The sequence below is a fragment of the Xenopus laevis genome, chromosome 3L (genome assembly GCF_017654675.1).
Source record: "Xenopus laevis strain J_2021 chromosome 3L, Xenopus_laevis_v10.1, whole genome shotgun sequence".
Taxonomy (NCBI): Eukaryota; Metazoa; Chordata; class Amphibia; order Anura; family Pipidae; genus Xenopus; species Xenopus laevis.
The window spans coordinates 26,724,700-26,739,329 of NC_054375.1; the positions used below are offsets into that span (position 1 = coordinate 26,724,700).

General features: G+C 39.5%; 1 protein-coding gene across 2 annotated transcripts in view; it reads right to left on the minus strand.

Annotated features, from left to right (window-relative positions):
- Positions 1-895: 895 nt before the first annotated feature.
- Positions 896-14,630, minus strand: part of LOC108710821 (bifunctional heparan sulfate N-deacetylase/N-sulfotransferase 1) — a 60,240-nt gene continuing 46,505 nt past the window's right edge. For both annotated transcript variants that reach the window (XM_018251993.2, XM_041586059.1), the window contains exons 8-15: positions 13,754-13,936; positions 12,535-12,631; positions 9,209-9,332; positions 5,764-5,938; positions 4,522-4,692; positions 3,670-3,779; positions 2,342-2,444; positions 896-1,892 (exon numbers count right to left, since the gene is read on the minus strand). In XM_018251993.2, the coding sequence (XP_018107482.1) occupies positions 1,773-1,892; positions 2,342-2,444; positions 3,670-3,779; positions 4,522-4,692; positions 5,764-5,938; positions 9,209-9,332; positions 12,535-12,631; positions 13,754-13,936 (1,083 nt within the window). In that variant the 3' untranslated portion in view covers positions 896-1,772. The remainder of the gene's footprint in view (positions 1,893-2,341; positions 2,445-3,669; positions 3,780-4,521; positions 4,693-5,763; positions 5,939-9,208; positions 9,333-12,534; positions 12,632-13,753; positions 13,937-14,630) is intronic.

Sequence of the window (14,630 nt, forward strand, 5' to 3'; positions counted from 1 at the left end):
ATTAGCCATACTATAACATACTGAACTTTAACTTAAAGGTGAACCAGTTCATTGTGGAAAGCTTCTTATGAGACTTTGTTTTTCTGGCAACTACAAATTGAAGGTTAGTTACACAAGTGAGACTGCAGCTTTCTAGAACTGATCATTGTGTAGAAGGGCTTTTCCCGGCACAAAGTTACTGGGTACACTAAATAAAAGATAGCATTTGTTTTTGTATCAGAATACTAACATTTTATTGCTTGAATGCATATGTTCCCAAGGTTAGACGTCAGAACCGAACTACAATCAAGTGCTGGACCCCTTATGATCGGCACTGGTTGGGAGTCACTTGGAATCCTGTTGAGAACTCATGCTAGAAGGCACTGGAAATGATGCCGACACCTCTGAACGAATGCTGGATCCTAGCATGAAAATACCCCTAAGGTTGCTCTCCAACCTCTTGGATGTTGCTCTTAGTGGCCTCAAAGCAGGTGATTACTTTTGAATTCCCAAGTTTTATTTGCATAAAAACTAAGTATAGTGCCAAGAAGAGTCTCCTGTAGGCTGCCCGTCCACAAAGGGGCTACTAATAGTCAATCACAGCCCTTATTTGGCACCACCCAGGAACATTTTTCATGCTTGTGTTGCTCCCCAACTCATTTTACATCTGAATGTTGCTCACGGGTGGAAAAAGGTTGGGGACCCCTGGTATAAGGCAAGAAACAGAGACATAACAATACAGGGGCAGACACTGATTGGTGGGGGTTGCATGTCACATATGTGGGGACTTTCACAACCCCCTGCACCAGGAGTTCTCAGCAATGATTCCTGCACGTCAGTGTTTACCACCAACCACAGGCAGTGCACAGACATGACAGTCACCGAGCACACTGTAAAGAACAGAAGAAAAGAGATGTGAAAGCAAACTTATCTTTTTAGTGAGCTCCAGCAAGCTTACAAATATACATATAAACTGCACAACATCCGGGGTAAATTAGTATCCATAATCCATTGCTGATGTTAATTTAGAGGTGCCTGTATCACTGTAAGAGTCACGCTGTAGAGCTGGTAGCATCACCCCAAAAAGGGTGCCATGACTCCTTTAGTGACCATAATCTCAGTAGCATTTTAAAAGGGGCAATACTTTGTTTTTTTTTTTTTCATTTAGGGAAGATATACTTGGTGGCCAACCATCTGTCAAGAGCAGCAAAACACCCTAGACCTTTTTAGCACAGCCTTAAACGCCAAAAGGCATTGACTAAATGAAAAACTGATTCCTTGTTTGTGACATTGGGATCCAAAGAGGAGGTACCGCAGTTGGAGCTAAGGAAGGCTGGGGCATCACTTTGAAATACATAGTATTCCTAGCTTTGTGGTTCTTCCATTCCCTACAAGGAATGAGAATGGCCGTTCTTCCAGCCCAATGTAGGAACCATCCCTACACCATTGGGACAATTCACCGTTGCCAGTTTCATTCAGGATCAGTAGGCCTCATTTCATAATACTTAATCAGTGGTTGAGTCCAAGAACAATAGTCAGACAGGTGTGTGGGGCCCTATACAGCAGAGAGTCCCACAAAAATAAACGAGGCCTCTAAAACAGGCCTTTCAGGATGCAATCAGTGACTGATGTCTTCAAGGGAGACGGAGGACACGCTGAGTCTTTCCAAAAAGAGACCCACCAAGTTCATCTACACTTGCCAAATGCACCGTGTAGGAGTAATGGTGCCACCCATTGGGACACGACTGAAGAGTTCTCAGAGGCAAATCCACCTTCTCATTCATCAGTAACAGCTACCTAGTGTTCTGCAGCTCCTCTCTCAGCCAGGTGGGGAGCGTCTGTCCCATCTTGTAAAGCAATTTGGAGAGCTCAATATTATGGTCCCTATAATAGTCCATTAGGAACGACCTTGACTGAAGAGAAAAAGAAAAAAAAAAAAGTTAAAGTACGACGTCAATTAAAGGGAAACCCAAAATTACATTGTACAGGTGTGGGACCTCTTATCCAAAATGCTCGGGACCTGGGGTTTTCCAGATAACAGATCTTTCCGTAATTTGGATCTTCATACCTTAAGGGTAATGTCACACCTGGAGATTTGGACGCCCGATAACTAATCGCCTCTTCTTTGGGGCGACTAATCTCCCTGAACTGCTTCCCCTTGTATTCCACCTGCTACAACGAAAAAACGCCTGCGGCATAGCACTCACGGCGCTTTGTTTTCCGAAGTTGCCTGAAGTTTCCTCGTGAGGCAACTTCGGAAAACGAAGCACCGCGAGTGCCATGCCGCAGGCGTTTTTTTGTAGCATTTTTTGTAGTTTTTTTGTAGCATTTCTAGACATTTGTAGGCACACAAAAAACTTACATCTGAATCCATGTCTGGGTATTTTCTTCCCTTGCTTTTCCCCAAGCATTTGGTTCTCCCGCCATCCAGAAGTTGGCACCAAAATCCTTTCTTGGGATCAAATCTTGAAAGGGAGAAAAGATAATAAATTAGCATGAAGTGGGCTGAATAAAAAGCTTGTACGTAGGAGACTTATAGGATAAGAGACTTATAGGAGGCTTAAAGGGTTTGTTCACCCTTTGATTAACTTTTAGTAGGCTGTATAGAGAGTGATATTCTCAGACAATTTGCATCATTTTTTTAATGATTTATGATTTATTTAGCTTTTTATTCAACAGCTCTCCAGTTTGCAATTTCAGCAGTCTGGCTGCTAGGATCCAAATTACCGTAGCAACCATGCATTGATTTGAATAAGAGACTGGATGAATAATAAAACGTACCAAAAATTAAATTTGCAGCCTTAGAGAACATTTGTTCTTAGATGGGGTCAGTGACCCCCCTACTTCAATGCTGAAAAAGTTTCAGAAGAAGGCAAATAATTCAAAAACTATAAACACTTGTAAAAGTGATCTAAGCAACCATACAATTGTTATATGAGTGGACTGGTATAAAGATAGCACAATAGTACTCTGGCAATGCAACAGATCATGTATAGCAGCCTCTTTATTAAAGCAACAAACCGGTGCTAAACAGGTGTCAATGTAATGTGTATTCAACAGTTTCTGTTTTGTCAGTCACACAGGGAAATTGATTGTCACATGTGACTGGCTACAAATAGATGTTACTGTTTGCTGCAGGAGCCATATAAAACCATTGGCCCCATACGAAACCAAAAGCTCTATATCTATCACTAACTAAACAAGGAAGAGCTAGGACAAATGAAAGTAATAAATATATGTAGCTCCATAATGACACCTTGTGGCCAACTTCTAGTGCTGCAACCTGCATTTCTACAGGTATGGAATCCATTATCCAGGAAACCCGATATCCAGAAAGCTCGGAATTATGGAAAGACCGTCTCCCAAAGACCCCGTTTTATCCAAATAATCCACATTAAAAAAAAATAAAAATCCCTTTTCTTTGTAATAATAAAACAGTAGCTTGTACTTGATCCAAACTAAGATATAATGAATCCTTATAGGAAGCAAAACCAGCCTATTGGGTTTATTTAATGTTTACATGATTTTCTAGTAGACTTAAGGTATAAAGATCCGAATTACAGAAAGACACGTTATCTGAACCATTCTGGATAATAGGTCCCATACCTGTATATTAAGATTAGCAACAGAATCAGCCATGCCCACCCCCTTGGAGAGCCTGTGGCAATGGAGAGCAATCTGGGTACTTACGCCAGAGTTTTGTGATAATCCATGACATTTGTGACTCCTAAAAATTTCTGCACAGTATCCATCACATTAGCAGGCTCAGTGCGCAGCAATTTACCATCTAAAACCAATATCTAGGAGAGAAATGTAAAAAGTGAGACAAGTTAGATAGGTGCCAGAGTTTGCAAAGTTTTAGTATATGAAGTGTGATTATGAAGAGAGCAGTTAAAGCGGACTACAATGACAGATATTCAAAAACCAAAGATAGGACGACGGCACTCCGGTAAAAGGCAGGTTTATTGCAGTGCCCTGCAGATAATCACCTTATGCGTTTCGGGAGTAAATCCCTTAATCATAGGCTACTATCACCTTTGTAGACAAACCTAGGAGCCTATTGATCCCCTTATCTGCCTAAAATGATCCCATCACTTATCAAAATCTGTTCAACAATCATTCTTATATGGTTGAAATTCCCTTGGGTTGTGGCCTGAATCAGGCTGTGAATGTTGTGCCAGGCCAATAGTTCTATATGGGCCCCTGTGTGAGCCAATCACTGTGAGCAAAGCCGATTCCTTTTCTCAGTCTCCACACTTGCTTGCCCTTAGGTGATTTTCTTTACATTTTGAAGCAGATTGCAAGACCCAATTTAGAGCTAATTGGAGTGTACAAAACATAGGGGATTAAGCAATGCACATTCCTTAGTCCCCTGCCTCATTAGTATTTAGTAGCTGTGCAATTGAAAATATACGCGAAATTCGTTGCATGTCAAAATGTTTCTTGTCACCCCTAGACTTTAATGCATTTAGGCAAATTGTCGTAAATTTTTGGCAAAATGGATGAGATTTTTTTTGCTGGTTAAACATATGTGCTCCTCACCTGGTTACCGTGAAAGTGGTTCATCCAGCGCTCTATATGGGTTGAGTACCAGCCTGGAACAAGGCACCTATTCTGTAGGACTCGGAGTCTCTGGGGAGCGTCAGGCCCAGCTGTGATCACCTCCTGAAACGTGTACTTCATGGCCACAGGGTCATCGTGAGCCCTCTGATGCTAAGAGAGGGAAACACAGGGTTAAACATAAGAAGGTAAAAAAAACAGCCAGCACCAGCAAATGCCTCATGTATGTTCTTGCACATGTTATTACACGACACCCTGGAATGATTCTCTTGAGTGGCACCTTTTTGCAGCCTCCAGGCTGTGCCAGTACATACATAGGAAGAGAGTAGTGATGAGCAAAATGTTTCAGCAAGTTTCGCCACGAAAATGATGCTCTAGACTCCAAAGTGTGAAAAAAAATTGTCACGCGTCAAAATGCATTTTGGTGAATTTTCGCCATTTTGAAATGGGTCAGATTCATCGATCACAAGAAGACGGCTCTTGTTGTCTGTCCAGCCTGATTCTGGGCACATCACATCAGACATGCAGGCTCTTCAGTGTGGATCAGAGGAGTATTCTCATTGGAAGCCAATCAAGTCCTGCTGGTATCTAGTGATCATGCTCCTGGTTCTCAATCAGTGTTGGGAGCCTGCTTTATGTCACACTGCGATCACTAACTCAACTAGGTGATCCAACTGGGTGCATTTGATGCAACTGTGGCTTACTGTGGGGCGGAGTAGTTAGGCACTTAAGTTAAATTAAACTACCAGTTAGGAAGGTTAAATATAGACATAAAAGGTTGAACTTGATGGGTGTGTGTTAGTGATGTTCGGGCCGACCCCTGGACAAAATGCGCGGGGTGTGGGTCGAGCTCTTCTCCTGCTCTCCCTGCCTGTGACCTAGTACTGCTGGCTTTCGGCACCAGTATTTATCGACTTCGGCCTGCCCCACGTTGTGGGTCTATAAATAAAGGGGAGCAGCAGGCCCGGGTCGGATGCGGGTAGGGAGCGGGTGGGTTAGAGTCGGGTGCGGGTCAAGAAATTCTCGACCCGCACATCACTAGTATGTGTCTTTTTTCAACCTAACTTACTATGTTATTCATTTCAATATCCAAGGAAATGAAGAACATCAGCACATTTTACTCTACAATACTGGTCCCAAGCATTTTGGATAACAGGTCTCATACCTGTATATAGGTATTAAATATACACCACATATACACAAGTTTATGTTTCTGACATGTACCTGGTACCAGGAGTAGGCTCTGTCTGCAGGGTTGATGAGGATAGTAATTATTTTAGCTTTTGGCAGCAAGGCTGACACTCGACTGGGAGCCAATTCGGAATCAAAGTAGTTGGCGCTCTTTTCAAAGTAGAAATCAGATGTGGAGTTAGACGGAATGGGAAAAAACTCCATGAACCTAGCAAGATAAAGAAATTTGATTAGGTTTTTTGGCATAACCATGTGACCACTAGAGGACAGTTTCAATTAAAATAAAAAATGATCTTACAATTTTCACTTTGCATTGGTTTAACGGATAAATATTTAGAGGTAAGTGTATTGTATTTTCCAATAGCTTCACCAGGCAAGGTGTTATGAAGGCGTTATTGGCTCAGCTAACAGTTTTATTCTCTTCTCTGTGACAGACAGGGGTACATTTCTTTATCACCTTCCGTAGCAGTCCTACTGTTTTATGATCCAATTAAAAGTATTCATAAGGGACATGGTCTAGCAGGTTCAGATTCATTAGGAGCACTCACAACAGTATACAGGGCAATAAATGGCACTCTCCATAGCAACAATAACTCTTTGTTTCCCCATAAATACCATAAAGCTACGCCACCATAGGCACTCACTATTTAGTGTCTATAAAATAGTTACCTGGATCTTGGAATTTTCCAAATAAAAACGTATGCTTTGCAACACCTGCTGCTTTGGTTTTTTTTTTTATTCAGGCCTCTCCTTTTCATATTCCAAACTCTTATTCAAATCAATGTATGGTTGCTAAAGTAATTTTGACCCTAGCAATCAGATTTCTAAAAATTGCTAACCTAAAAAGCTGCTCAACAACAAGATAAATAACTCGAAAACCACAAATAACAAAACATGAAAATAATTTGCAAAAGCCTCAGAATATCACTCTCTACATTACACAGGTATGGGACCTGTTAGCTAGAATGTTTTGGACCATGGGGCTTTTCTAGATAAAAGATCTTTCCATAATTTGGGTTTGGGAACCCCTCTTAACTTTTTGGAATTTTGTTTTTCATTGGCTGAGATTTCAAAGTAGCAACTTTCTTTTAATTTATATAACAGACCTTATGGAAACAAAGTTTATTGGATTAACAGAAAATATGTATCATAACAAAATTAGACAGGTGCATAAATTTGGGCACCCCAACAGATATTACATCAATACTTAGTTGAGCTCCTTTTGCAAATGTAACAGCCTCTAGACATGTCCTATAGCCTTTGAGGAGTGTGTGGATTCTGGATGGCGGTATTTTCAACCATTCGTCCATACAAAATCTCTCCAGTTTAGTTAAATTTGATGGCTGCCGAGCATGGACAGTCTTGCTTCAATTCATCCCATAGATTTTCCATGATATTCAAGTCGGGGGCCATTCCAGAATATTGTATTTCTCCCTCTGCATAAATGCCTTTGTAGATTTCCAAGTGTGTTTAGGGTCATTGTCTTGTTGGAATATCCAACCCCTGCGTAACTTCAACTTTGTGACTGATGCCTGAACATTATTCTGAAAAATTTGTCGATATTGGGTTGAATTCATCCGACCCTCGACTTTAGCAATGGCCCCAGTCCCTGAACTAGACACACAGCCCCACAGCATGATGGAGCCTACATCAAATTTGACAGTAGGTAGCAGGTGTTTTTCTTGGAATGCGGTGTTCTTCTTTCGCCATGCAAAGCGCTATTTGTTATGATCAAGTAACTTAATTTTTGTCTCATCAGTCCAAAGCTTTTTGTTCCAAAATGACTGTGTCTTGTCTAAATGAGCTTTTGCATACAAGTGACTGTTTGTGGTGTGAGTGCAGAAAGGGCTTCTTTCTCATCACCCTGCCATACACATGTTCTTTGTGCAAATTGCACTGAATTGTAGAACGTTCATTCCTTACAGTTGAAACGGACAGTTTAAACTTCTGAGATAAACCATGATACTGAACAATCTTTGTTTTCAGATCTTTTGAGAGTTGCTTTGAGCATCCCATGCTGTCAGTCTTCAGAGGAGAGTCAAACAGAAACTTGCAACTGGCCACCTTGAATATCTTTTCTCATGATTGGACACACCTGCCAATGAATTTCAAGGCTTAACGAGCTAATCCAACCAATTTGGTGTTGTCAGTAATCAGTATTGAGCAGTAATATGCATTCAAATTAGCAAAATTACAAGGGTACCCAAATTTTTGCACAGCCAGTTTTTCACTTTTGATTTAATTTCATATAACTGAACACTGCTTCACTAAAAATCTTCAGAAAACACCCCAGTACTCAGATGTTCCTGGGAAATGAAAGACATACCACTGTTATCTTTTTTGTTGAAAGTGGAGTAAATTATTATGCAGGCTGAGAGGGGTTCCCAAAATGTTTTAATATGACTGTAAGTCTACTAGAAAATCATATAAACATTAAATAAATAAACCCAATAGGCTGGTTTTGCTTCCAATAAGGATTAATTATATCTTAGTTGGGATCAAGTACACGCTACTGGTTTATCATTACAGAGAAAAAGGAAATCATTTTTAAAAATATGGATTATTTGATTATCATGGAGTCTATGGGAGATGGCCATCTTGTAATTCAGAGCTTTCTGGATGACGGGTTTCCGGGCATCATTTGATGTTTCTCTGGTCCATATTGAGCAATATTCCATGACCTTCCTATTCTATACTAATTAATATTACAGTGATTATATTAGCTCTGTAAAAACACAAAAAATGTTGGGGAGAGGAAGAGCCTAAAAGAAAACTCTGCGCAATTTTACAAAATAAAAGCCGCTGTCCAGAAAGCTCCAAATTATGGAAAGTCCATCTCCCATAGACTCAATTTTATCCAAATAAAAAAAAATAATTTTAAAAATCATTTACCTTTTTTTCTGTAATAATAAAACAGTAGCTTGTACTTGATCCAAAATAAGATATAATTAATCCTTATTGGAAGCAAAACCAGCCTATTGGGTTTAATGTTTACATGATTTACTAGTAGGCTTAAGGTATGAAGATCCAAATTACAAAAAGATCTCTTATCTAGTCCTGAGCATTCTGGGTAATAGGTCCCATACCTGTATTATAGTGCAGAATGTAGCTTATTTTGAAGTAGGGTTTACATTCCCTTTCTATTTCTATACATGTTCAGTTTTTATAGGTTATTCAGCATATACAGTCTTATTTACCATAGTCTGTGTTTAATTCTACTAGTGTGAGCTCTGCTAGTAGAACTGGAAGCCAATTATGGCAGAAATAATGGAGGAACAATTGATTTACAAACCAATAACTTTTAAACGAATCATCTCTCAGACACGAGAGTACAAAGTCATACAAAACACATATTGTGCTCCAAGTCTATATTTGTATAAAGTCAAATGCCCCCTTAATATACAACTTTACTGCTAAAATCGGAGCCGTCTACTGCTATCTTGTGGAATGACAGCTGCTTAGCGCTTCTAACTCGTACCAATCAATGCCTTTGTGGTAATTCTGTCCATTGAAAAACTGGATTTCTTCGAAGGTCTCAGAGCTGGGGTAATTGCTGCTCAAGTCCGAATGCATGCCCAGGAAAAGGTACAACGCAGTGGTGCCTGAAAGAAACAGAAGGTATAGAACAGTTATGTAAATAACAATGCAGGGCTCTGGGAGTATGTTCAAAGCCTAATCTATGATTTGGGAAAGCCCTAAATGGTTTCATCAGAGCAGCAGGAAAAAATTAAAAACCCAATGTGACATCATCCTTGGGCAAATCACATTTTCCTGGCAAAACCTCAGGCGGAGAGCTCAACAGGCAATAGGCTAAAGTGTATTGCATTAACAGAAGTGGTTTAGCATTGAAATGGATACAAATGACATCAGTTCCATGCTGGCCCCTATAAAAATATATGAAATTTCATGCTGATGCACTCCCATTAATCACATTGTGCCATGACATTGCAGTTGAGTTTCTTGTTCGGAGACGTGTGTATCCACCGTGAATCCAGGGGCAAAATGCAACAATACACACAGAGCTCCAGAAAAATGTACCTAATGGAATATACAGCCTGCTGTAAAGTGCAGAGTCTGGAGACGTGTGAATGGTACAAGACAAGGGCAATGTGTGATGCCACGGTATTTATGAAAATGCATAACCGCCCTGATAAGTGAGCTCCTACTGTGCCTAAATAAATTCAGAGTTAAGTGCTGCATGGAATTAGCGACTTCAGATAATAATTAGAAGACGGTTGATTAGAGAGGCATTATGTCAACAGAGCAATTAGCACCTAAGTTTAAAAAGTACAGCTTAATGCAAAATAACTTTTGTTTCCTGGTTTGACCCCCACCGTCTGTCATTCACACTAAAGTCAGCTACAAATTGTACTGTATGTGGAAAATTTCCATATCATTCGGAAAGCTCAGGACCTGGGGTTTTCAGGATAACGGATCTTTCCTTAATTTGGATCTTCATACCTAGAAAATCACATGAGCAAACGCCGACGTATTGTGGCTAATGTTTTTCTTTAGGGGCGGCTGATCGGGGGAGCGGGTCTGGGCCAGGGCCCACAGGGTTTTTTCCCCGTCGAACCCTGGATGTGAATCAGGAAGAGGAAAAGAGCTACTGGGGGTATTTTCGGTGGCTGAAAACATATGGCATAACTTGGCAAGATGTCGTTTTCTTTTAACCTTGAAAAAGCAAAAGCCCAAGCAGTAATGCCACTGCATTCACCTGCCGGCTGGGACTGCCGTGGTTATATCAGCTGTTCTTCAGAAACTAAACTGGAATGGGTCAGAGCTGACTTATACAATCTATCTTGGCTCTGGAACTCTTGAGTTGTCTCCAGGCACTTACACGGTGCTGTGTGTGTATCCATGAGCAGTAGTGTGCCCATAGAGTAACCAGCTATGGAGGCGGGCACAAGTAATATTAAACATGCATAAAATAATCTCACACGGATCCTAAAAACCTATATTTAACATAAACGGTGATGTTATTGGTACAAGATGACGCTGCCCCTGTTCCCTAGCCTTTCTCAGAAACAGCCCAGCAACCTTGCAGCAAATATAAAATATTAATAAGCACATAATGGCACTTTCTATGTCTGTCTTAACTAGAAAGAAAAACAGCGAAAGTACTAGACGGAAAGAATGATGTCAGAAAATATTTTGTTAATATTAATCAATCTTGGCATATTTCCCTATAATTCAGTTTACAGCTAAGAGCATGCAAGGCCTTTATTGTGCTGCCTCGGCCACAAGCAGAACACTCGACACCAATTCTGTAAGTATCTCACATTTCCTAACACGGAGAGTATCAGGCAGAAATTGCAGCTGCAGTTCCCAGCACGAAACATTAGAAGAAAGAAAGCTGACAGCAAAGCGTTGGCCATTAGAGACATCATGCCCCGCACTGTTGTGCTGCTTTCTGGTGCACATCTGGTAGAGATTTCAGCCTCCCTTATGAATACCAGGTATCATTACCACTGTTTTTGCAATTCTCACATTTTTGAATACAGTACATATATCGCCACCCGCATAACATCCTGTACTAATCCTAACCCCCTCCTGCACTAATCTGAGTTCCCCTCTATTCACACAAACAAGCAGTAATCTCTTCTGCTCACACTAATAATCCCACCTCCATTGTTCCGAACAGAACATTCCAGAGCTGACATTGTACAGGTATGGGAATCCAGAAACCCATTATCCAGAAAGCTCCGAATAACAGAATGGCCAGCTCCCATAGACTCAATTTTATCCAAATGAAAAAAATAATTTTCAGTTAAATTTCTTTTTGTTTCTGTAATAATAAAAAAGTACTTTGTACTTGATCCCAAGTAATATATAATTAATCCTTATTGGAAGCAAAACCAGCCTATTGGGTTTATTTAATGTTTACATGATTTTCTGGTAGACTTAAGTCTACAACAAATTATATATAATTATATTCAAGTTTTCACAAAATCCCCCTCATCTATGAATAGTCACTTGAAAATATACCCGTGAGTGCTCCTAAGTACTTTCCAATAAAAAAAAAAAAAAAAAATATATATATATATATATATATATATATATATATATATATATATATATATATATATATATATATATATATATATATATATATATATATATATATATATATATATATATATCAGTCCTTGAAAGCACTCACAGCAGTCGCCATCAAGCGTGTATCATTTATTGGTGCATGGTATATCAAGCACCAATAAATGACTTTTTGGCGAGTGCTTTCATGGACTGCTACAATAACTTTTGGTTAGCATCCAGCAAATGATCATGTGAATGGTGAGTGCCGATAATCTCTACATATATATATAATACACAAAAGCCATGAATATCTTGTAAATTATATCCTTATAAACGGTGAGTTCTGATGTCATCAGTTATAAACGGTGAGTTCTGATGTCATTTCTGTCACATGACTCACTGAAACTTGTGTATTATAATAAATAAAGTACCCCCAGTTGTAAAATATGAGGATATTAGAAGTTACCTCGGAGTTCCATAACCTGTATAAAAGCACTCGGCCTTTGGCCTCGTGTTTTTATATGGTCATGAAACTCCTCGGTAACTTATAATATCCTTATATTTTACAAGAGGGGGTACTTTATTCACTATATATATATATATATATATATATATATATATATATATATATATATATATATATATATATATATATATATATATATATATATATATATATATATATATACACACACCAAGCAAATGCCTGGTGTGTTATGTGCTTTATTCTGTATTCCTTCTGTAAACTCAAGAAAGGACACATACCAGTTTTTTGAGGTCCAATGATGAGAAGTTTAGGGAAACGATCACAAGTCTTTTCTTTTGACCAAATGTCTTTGTGTCTTTTATCTTCACATGGATCCTGAAGAAATAAAAACACAACATTTGAGCCCTTTTTTGTGAAAACGTTTGATTCTGGTCATCCTCTAGTTAGGCTTATGGTTTGTTTAATTCAGGAATGGTACTGTCACACCATCTTAACTCGGTCTCAGCATATAGTCTCATAAAATAGTGAATAAACCGATGGCTAATGCATAATCTTATCTGCTGCTTGATTTTTATTCATACACGCCATGTTTTGGTGTTTCACCCTTTCTCAAGTGGGAAAAGGTGGTTGAGAAAAGGCAAAGTGAATCCGTTGGCGTTTAGAGAAGCTAAAGTAACTAACTATATAAAGGGATTCTGTCCAGGGGAAACATGTTTAAGCATCAGATAACAGTGCTGCTCCAGCAGACTTCTGCACTGAAATCTGTTTTTCAAAAGAGCAAACAGATTTTTTTTTATATTTCATTTTGAAATCTGACATGGGGCTAGACATACTGCCAGTTCCCCAGGTGCCCCCAGTCACGTTACTTGTGCTCTGATAAACTTCGTTCTCTTTACTGCTGTACTGAAAGTTGGAGTGATATCACCCACCTCCCTTACTCCCTGCAGCCCTTCAGCAGAACAATGGGAAGGTAACAAGATAACAGCTCCATGACACAAAATAACAGCTCCTTGGTAGATATGAAAACAGCACTCAATAGTAAAAATCCAAGTTCCACTGTGACTCCTTCAATTACACTGAATAGGAGAAACAATAGCTTAACTGAAAGCAGTTCCATCATGAAGTGCTGCCTCTTTGTGAAAGCACAGGATCAGGCTAAATGACCTGAGATGGCTGCCTATACACCAATATCACAACAACAAAAAAATACTCTTGTTGGTTCAGGAATAACATTTTATATGATAGAGTGAATTATTTTCAGTGTAATTTAGAAATAAAAACAGCACCATAAAAATCATGGCACAATCCCTTTAAGACTTGAACGAAATAATGGTAGATTAATAGTTGGTGAGAGCAGCTGTGTGAAATATTGTTTTAATTTAGCTTTAGCTTCTTGTTATTTCCTACACTAAACAGGGAAAAAGTGAAACTGAAAGTACTGTCCTGGTTCTTCAGAGCAAAAGTGGAAAGAAAGATAAATAAATGTGAGATAAGAACCTGCCACAGAGGGTCCTTCTCCTCTGGGAAGATCTGGAAATACTTATGTGCGAGCTGTACAGGAGGCAGAGTCTCCAGCTTCAGATTTGTCCAGGTGTTCAGAAACTGCACCAGATGCTTGAAGGTGTAGAGTCCCAGGCGGTCGTTGCCGTAGTTAGACAAGTGGGTCATGAAAATGCTGATCTGAAGCAACACACCACAGTTAGTATGGAAACAAAACACCTTGAGAACACATATAGATAAGAATTTCTCATACAGAGCAGCAGCAGCAGCAAATGAGATTGACAAGATCATCAAAGGAAATCATGTTGGCACCCCAGATGTTTTAACCTTTCTTTCTTGTTTAAAGTTATCCTGCACTTGGGGGTGCCTAACATTTGGCACCCCCAAGTGCAAGATTGACTATCCTTCTCCTTTAAATACAGCCATTACTGTTGGAAGGTTTGCACGTCTGGACAGACAATTGCCTTCTGCTCAGTGTATGGCATAGTTGTAATGGTTTCCAGCAAACGGAAATAATATATTAAGCTTTTAGGGAAGATTCCTCTCATAAGTCATTTCCAGTATGACGAAGTGTGCAGTATCTTTAGCTTGCTGCTGGGCTTCATTTATTTTTCATTTGATTTTTGTGCCCTTGAATTGTCTATCTACTGTGCCTTCCAACAACCTGAACTCTATATCTGAATATCTTATCTCGGAGACTTGCAGTGAGGCGTCATTCTCACTGTACTAGTTATTTTTACGAGTTATCTTTCAATCAAGCAAATCCCAGCTGAGTTGTTACAGTCAGGGACCCTAGCAACAGCACTTCCAGACCGATGAGCCACACAAGGATGCAAAGAAAAATGCAAAACTGGAGACAGTCTTTAAATGAACT